This window comes from Petaurus breviceps, unplaced genomic scaffold (assembly GCF_028583685.1).
Source record: "Petaurus breviceps papuanus isolate PSGF00001 unplaced genomic scaffold, PetGlider_PUasm1.0 90650, whole genome shotgun sequence".
NCBI classification, from domain to species: domain Eukaryota; kingdom Metazoa; phylum Chordata; class Mammalia; order Diprotodontia; family Petauridae; genus Petaurus; species Petaurus breviceps.
The window spans coordinates 7,884,194-7,892,092 of NW_027187299.1; the positions used below are offsets into that span (position 1 = coordinate 7,884,194).

Sequence of the window (7,899 nt, forward strand, 5' to 3'; positions counted from 1 at the left end):
CTCTCTCTCTCTCTCTCTCTCTCTCTCTCTCTCTCTCTCTCTCTCTCCTTTCATACTTCAACCTCTCAACCAGTACAAAAATCACCATGTCACAGACAAAAGAAAAAATGTAATATTTTGTGTCTCATTTAAAAAGTTTGTATTGCAAAAGTAAAGTCTAGCTGTTAATTATTTTTAAAAACTACATTTAGCAAAGTTTTAGGTTCTATAGAATTTTTCATGAATAAAAATAACATCCTTTATGATTGAGTATTTAATAAATGCTTCCCTTAAAAAAATAAAATTCCCTGGGTGCTCATGGCACATACCTATTTCCACCAGTGACTAGCTAGCAATAGGGCACTATAGGTAAAAACTAAAATTGATTCATCAGATAAACTCTCAGGTGGGAGTTGGTGAGAACTCACTCTCTCTCTCTCTCACACACACACACACACACACACACACACACCAACATAGTAAATAAAAGGAAAAAAAGTGAGTAATGCTGCTGTTGGTTACCAATATGCTGGCTTTGAGTATTGGGGCTGAAGAAGGGATACTAGTTCCCTACTATACCTTATATAAAAATAAGGTAAACTATAGGAGCTTTAAATAGATTGTGAGATATCATAATTCCTTTAAAATTAAGTTTGTATTTCCCAAATTACTCACTCCCAAGGAAAATACGGGGGTGGGAATGGGTGATATTTCTGGTCTTTTCTCCTGTCATCATCAGTATAAAATGGTGAATCATTCATATTTCCAACTCAATAAAGTCTGAATATTCCTGGTATGAATGTATTGGTCAAAACACACACTTTAACAATCACTACCTCAGGGAAGGAAAAAAGGCCAGGATACAGATTCTCCTCTAGCTGAGCGGCACCACAGCCTGACTTTAGGATAGCTGTGAAACATTTTCACAGGATGAGGTATGTTACTACAGGAGCCATCACACACACACGTAGACCTTTTCCACTCCTGACTTCACTGCTACTTTTCCCAACTCTTATCAACTTTTCTTTTTGTTTCTTGCATGTGACAAAGCTGGATCTATTTTGGTAGCCTAGCCTTGTACCCAGTTTGGAGTCACTGCTGAGCTGCTCAAAACAGCCCAGTCACCAACACTCTCCTCTAAAACAGGAACTTTGAAATATTACTGTAACATTCCACTGACCAGAGTAAAGAATTTTAGTTGGTTATGGGGAGCACACACAAATCTAATAAGGAGTAGAACAACAAAGGAGACAGAAAATGTAATTAGGAATTTATTCATTTAAAGCAAATTATTATTAAAGCAAATTTATTATTAAGAATTACTAAAGCATAATTCGGTGTAATTTTTGCCTATTGTGATTTAGTATGTCTACTAAATGTAGAAATTTCCTGTGGAGGAGCTTTGTTCACATTTCTTTGCGTTGGCTTTTCTGGGGCGGGGGTGGGGTGGGGGGGTGGGGAGAGACAAGTGGTCTGGGAAGTTCATGAATCAATCTTTTTTAGTCCAAGTAACAAAACCATCCCAAAGGAAATCAGGACAACATGGCGGCAGCACCCAACCAGAACATAGGAACTCACTGTCATGAAATGTAATAAGAGTATGTCTGTCTCTTACCCGTTTCCCAACCAGACATCCTTGCTCCCTCCTGTAAAAATCAGTCACCAGATTGTTTTCCTATCACAAATAATCATCCACTACTATGTCAGACTCTGCCACAAGCAAATTCAAGTGACATCCTGACTGTTGTCAGCCCTAGGGAACAGTGGAGCCAGATAGATTTTTAGCTAGAGAAATTCCAAAAGTCACCCCAAATGCCTATAAGGCAAAGGTATGTGTCTGTGTGTGTGTGTGGAGGGAACACAATTCCTTAAAGAGGAGTCCTGTGCTAGGATACCTAATGGGGAATTCTCCTGATCTCCAATTCCCTAAGGAAACTGACTGGATTACTTGCAACCTCTGCTAGAGGGCATGTGGTATAGGCCACTTTGCCTAATTTTTTTTTTAAACAATCAGCTCATCAGAAATCAGTTGTCTACCATTTCAGTTACAGGGCACTAATATCATCTAATTACTCTCTAATTATCTGGTAATCTAATAGCATACACAACTTCACAGTAATAGGGAATGACACAAGGTACAAAGTAAAAGTAATTAGAAAATCATCAGTTTAGAAGGTAGCTGTGTATTTATCCCCCCAAAATGGTACAGGCATCTAAATCCAACTAGACTAGGGGTGAGCAATGGGGTTTGTTTGATAAATTTGCTCTTGGTCAAAACTTGAAAATTAAAAAAAAAAAGACCTAAGAACCTCACAAGTCTTTGGACAATTAACCAAAGTCATGCAGACTAGATAACACACCTATAAATCAACTCTTTAATTGGCTTTGCGGCATTAAAATCATCAGTATTTTAGTTCTTTGATTTCTTACCCTATCTCCTCCCATCCCTAACTTCAAATCATAGCAAAAATAAAAGTAAAAAATACCTTTAGAAACTGGTTCTTTAATTCCTGGGACAAAAAAAAAAAGCGACACTAACCACTTTTCCTTAGTGTCTCCCTTAGTAAGTGTTGAAAACATGTTCAATTCAGAAATAGTAGGCCTAATAAAAACAAATTAAAAATCCCTCTTTCCCATGCAGTAAAGCTTCTTCTAATTAAATCTGGCATGAACAGCTATTTCATTGGTTTCACAAGAATAGGGAAAAGGCTTTTAAAAACAATTTAAATTTGGGTCTAAAATCCGAAGCATCCAATCAAAACTAGAAGACATAGTAATCCTTTATTAAGAATACAGAAATGATTGAATGTTCATGAACACACTTTTAGGGACATTTCTGTTTCATTGAATGTGAAATCAGGAGGAAAAACAATAATCCTAAAGCCTGAGTTAAATAGATTCTATATTTTTTAAAATAAGGGGTTTACGGAAGAAGAAAAAAAATAAAATGAAGGGTTTATATAAAGGTCAGATGAAGGAAGACCATTTAAGTCCAGCACTTATTTACTCTTAGCCTGGGGGGGGGGTGAGCCAACAGCCCACTTTTCTTGTTCTGAGGCTTTCTGGGGTTAGGCAAGGGGAGTGGGGGTTGAAACACACACCTGAATGGAAATATGCCGGTTATGCTGGAAAATGCATTGGATCTCTTGTTCTAATGTCGTCCCTATGCTGGCATCATGCTGTAGGCTTGCCTTATTACATGGCCCTATTTCAGTAATTAAATCCCTCTGGTTGGGGTCCAAGAAAGAACCACCTCTTATCAAATTCTTTCTCCAGAAATGTTATCTTGAGATTTCTCTACCCCATCTTCTTAAGGTCTGGCAGAAGATAACTGTATTAGGCAAAGGGGCCATTTAAAATAAGGCAAGTGAGATTGGTGGGACTCCCAATTTGTGGAAGAGATTAAGCTCATGGTCATCTTAACCTTAAAGAGATTTGTCTATTTCCATAATGTTACATGTGTATTTATGTATGTATATGTAGATCTATATTTAAACTTGTGATTTTTTTTGCAAATGACAATAGTAGTGACCAAGCTTAAATTCTAAAAGGCATTCCTATGGTACTTGGCAAGTGCAATATGTTTCTTCTCAAAGTGAACTGTTCTTTCCTGTGCTGGGTACAGTCACAAAGTTGTTTAATACGTGCCCAAGATGCAGAGCAGGGAGAGGGGTAAGGAAGGAGGAAAAGAAATGGAGGGAAACATCACCCATTATGCTAGATCTTAAGCAACACATACATACATTTAAAAATAAGGAGAGAAAAATACAGTGGTTACATTCCGCTTCCAGTTAAATCAGTGTGTTCTCCCTCTTCCCCTTTACATGAGGCAAAGACGCCAAAGTCATCAGTAATACCTCATTTATTAATTAGACTATGCAAACCATTTTTCAACTGCTGCTCATTCCATCACTTTTATCTCAATGGCAACCAATTTAATTTTTCTTTTTCTTCTTTTTTCCCCATTAGACATTTCCTAAATTGCCAGGTTAAGAACTGCCTGGACAAATTAGAAAAAAAAAAAACCCAAATGGTCTTCCATTCAGATCTAAACGATTTTTTAAGAATGAACATGACACTTTTGCTGGTTTCAGCCTCATTGGATGACATGCAATGATGTCAAGAGATGTCACAGTCTTCCGTAAATTTCCTCCCCATTTTCTAATGTAATGTGACAACATGCCCCACAACTAGCAGCAGTTAGTATTAGCAGGGGGCCCCCATGTCTGTGAAGACTCCTCTATTTGGAGCCAGAGTGCACTGATTAGCTTCAAGTGGGTGTCATAAGGAGGCTTACACCCTATTGAACAGATACAACTGATAGTATAAATGGCTAGCAACCTAAAAAACCCAGGGCTGGTGCACGAAGGACTGGCAGAGCACTCACAATGCAGCTGGGGGGTGGGGGGGAGGTGCGACTTCTTGGTGGGGTGGGACGGGACACTCTTTAGTGGAAGCCCCAGATAACCAGCTACTCCTCCTGACCAAGTCTCTATTTCTGCCCCTATAAAGGCCTCACAGTGTCACTTTCCAAGCAGGGGGGTGGGTATCACCAGGTCCCCAATTGGACATCCAGAGCCGCAGATTCTCTTCTTCCAATTCTGAGTCCCTCTCCCTTGACGTGGGTCCCTTACCCAGGCCTTGAGGCACGAGAACGATGCATCAATGGGATGGTGAGGTGTCTTCCAAGCCCAACAGCTCTTTTATGAGTCTTTCCCCAAACTGTGCCCGACTGTATCTCTTCACATGGTAGGCCTCGGACATTTTATACAGGATGTAGGCATTATTGATCGCAATGCTGATGGCAAACCAGAATACCTGTTGCCAGGTCTTGTTTGGTTTATGAGAAATGAAATACCTAAAAAAACAGACGAGACAAGTTGAGCCAAAGATTGAAGGGTTTGGTCACATAATTGGGAAAGGAGTGTTCAAAGAGAGTTCAAGTTTTTCAAGGATAGAAACCTTGCTTTATAATAATAGCGAGCATTTATATAGTGCTAAATATTCTACAAAATGATTTACAAGCTGGGCGGCCAGGTAGCACAGTGAGTAAGAGCACTGGCCCGAGAGTTGGGATGACCTGGGATCAAATCCGGGCTCTGATAGCACCACACCCAGAAATAACTGGCCATGTAACCTTGAACAAGTTACTTAACCCCGATTGCTTTAAAAAAAAAATGATTTACAAGCATTATCCTTTGAAGCCATTTAAATATATTTCCTATAAGAATATAAGCTTTTTGAACAAAGTAAAAAATGCACAGCAGAGAACAAAAGAAAATTTACAAGGAAGCAAAAAAAAAAGGGACAGCTCTCAACACAATGCATGATATTTATTATACAGGCTTTCTTGAAATGGAAATTTATTGTTATATATTTTGAATCTTCTCTTAACATTCTGTGGTGCACATGAAATGTTTTTTTCTTTTCTTATTTTGTGTTTGAGTTTCAATATTTAAGTTTATGTGTTTTTCTTTTCTTATAGTGTGTTTAAATTTTGCTAATAAAAAATAAAAATCAGGAAAAAAAGAATAGAAGCTTTTTGAGGGCAAGGACTATTTCATTTTTGTTTCTGGATCCCCAGTCTTGAGTATAGTGCCTGGCCCACAGTAAGCACTTAATAAATAGTTATTGATTGTATTCTTTCCAACACCTTGTATAATTCTGGGTAAACAACAGGTGCTCAATAAATACTCATTGAATGAATTATTAAACAAGAAAACTTTCTCTAAGCTGTGATTTCCAATTTATTACTTTATATTCTAATGAATACATATTCTCATTTTTGGTTAAAGTCAGATTATCTTCACCAAGTATGTCTGGGAAATTCTCATATCCTCACGCCCCTAGGCAGACCTTCTAGGGGGCATCAGGATACTTGCTGGCCCCAGTTCACTCTTTTTGCAAAGTACAGAAAATTCACGTTTCCCTGACCCTCGATAGCTGAGTAAATGATCAGCTGCTCTTTGGGGTAGTCCAACCTTGAGCAGAGCTTAGAAGCATACCCATAATAATTCACTATCATGTCACTATTCAAGAAGTAATGTTTTTTAGCTTCTTTAATAAGGGCAGACAGGGGGGACCACAGAGAGAGTTCTGGGCCTGAAGTCAGGGATATCTGAGTTTAAATTCAGCCTCAAACACTTACTAACCCTGTTTACCTCAGTTTCCTCATCTGTAAAATGAGTTGGAGAAGGAAATGGCAAATCACTCCAGTATCTTTGCTAAGAAAACTCCAAATGGGGTCACAAGAGCAGGATATGACCAAAACAACTAAACAAAAAAACAACAAAAAGCTCCTTTAATATCAAAGTATTGTGTTGAATGCTAGGTAGGGATAGCGTGTGTGTGTGTGTGTGTGTGTGTGTGTGTGTGTGTGTATGTGAGAAGGGCACTGTGCCAGAGAAATGACTTTCACTAACTTATAGTTTGGTTTGAAGGATATAATGTATGGACAGAAAAGGAACAGCACTGAAAAGTTAATTGCAAAGATGAATAGCTTAGAGCAGGGGCTCCCCAAGTGTATTCCAAAGACCTCTTGGGGTTTCCTAAAACCTTTCCAAGGGGTCCATAAGCTTAAAACTTTTCATAATAAATACTAACACATTTAATTTTTTAAATAGGAATTATCAATAGATATGGTCCCACATAAACAAAAGCTCATTGAGAGGTACTCTATAATTTTTAAGAATATAAAGGAGTTCTGAAACTAAAAAGATTGAGGACTACTGGTCTAGACAATGAATACTACATATAGTCAAGGGAAAGAGGTGATGGGATGTGAGCTAAAGATGTCAGGAAGACTTCCTGGAGAAGGTGGGTTACTTACTGGGTCTTGAAAGTTAGCTAGGTAGGAGTTAGCTACATAGAAAGGAGAGGCAATGGAGTTGGATGTTATAGACCTTTGTCCAGCTTGGGGGGAACGAGGTATACATACAAAGAACAGTGTGACAAAGGTATGGAACTGAGCATAAGCATGATGTGAATAGGGTAGAATGAAGACATATACCTGGGTGGTATGTGTCTTGTACTTGGTGGTAGAGACAAAATTGGGTAGGTAAGATAGGATTAGCTTATAAGAAGCCATGAATGACAAATTTAAAAAAGTTTGGAGGCAATGGGGTACAGCTCTCTGAGTTTCAGTTTTTCCGTTTTATAAATAGAAATGCATAATGATTATTATAGGGATCACACATTTAAATCTGGAAGAGATCTTATAGATCATCTGGTCCAAACCCCTGAATTTTACAGATGAGGAAACAATCTCTAAGAGGTTAAATGACTTTTCTAACTCAAGTCACACAAGTAGCAAGTGGTAGAGCTTGGTTGCCATAAATCTACTGAATTAGTGGTGGTAAGAAAATTATTTAGTGCCCCCATAGTTAAGAATTCCCTTTTTTGCTTACTTGCTGTATTTGTCGTCATATTTGCAGATATAGCTAAGGTGAGCAGCAAAAGCTTCCACAGCCAAAGGGCAGGGGATCTCTCCACTTTTCCTCTTGATGATCACTCCTGCATGGAAAAAAGAATAATGCCTTTTCTTAATGTTTCCTTACTTCAAAGTAGGGGAGGAGTAATATTTTCTCTAGAAGAGCCTAACTCTGATCAGCTTACCAGATCTTAGAAGCAACAGCCCTAAGAAAGGAAAATAAAAAGATTAAAAGAAAAGCCCATCACTAAAGAATTCTGTGGAGATGAGAAAAATGAAAGACAGAAGAGACAGGTGGCAGCAAGCCAGGAGAGAAAACATGGACTAGATATGAGGCAAATGGCAACATAGTGATATAAAAACACAGTAGGGGTTGGAAAGGTATAAATTGTGCTTTAAACAGTGTTTGGGAGTGTGATGTATTCTCTGATCAGGACTTGAGTGGTGTGTGTGTGTGTGTGTGTGTGTGTGTGTGTGTGTGTGTGTGTGTG

At 38.4% G+C, this 7,899-nt stretch overlaps 1 protein-coding gene across 1 annotated transcript in view; it reads right to left on the bottom strand.

Annotated features, from left to right (window-relative positions):
• Positions 1-3,825: 3,825 nt before the first annotated feature.
• PGBD5 (piggyBac transposable element derived 5) overlaps positions 3,826-7,899 on the bottom strand; it is a 169,448-nt gene continuing 165,374 nt past the window's right edge. The window contains exons 6-7 of the mRNA XM_069064892.1: positions 7,386-7,491; positions 3,826-4,837 (exon numbers count right to left, since the gene is read on the bottom strand). Of these exons, the coding sequence (XP_068920993.1) occupies positions 4,642-4,837; positions 7,386-7,491 (302 nt within the window). The 3' untranslated portion in view covers positions 3,826-4,641. The remainder of the gene's footprint in view (positions 4,838-7,385; positions 7,492-7,899) is intronic.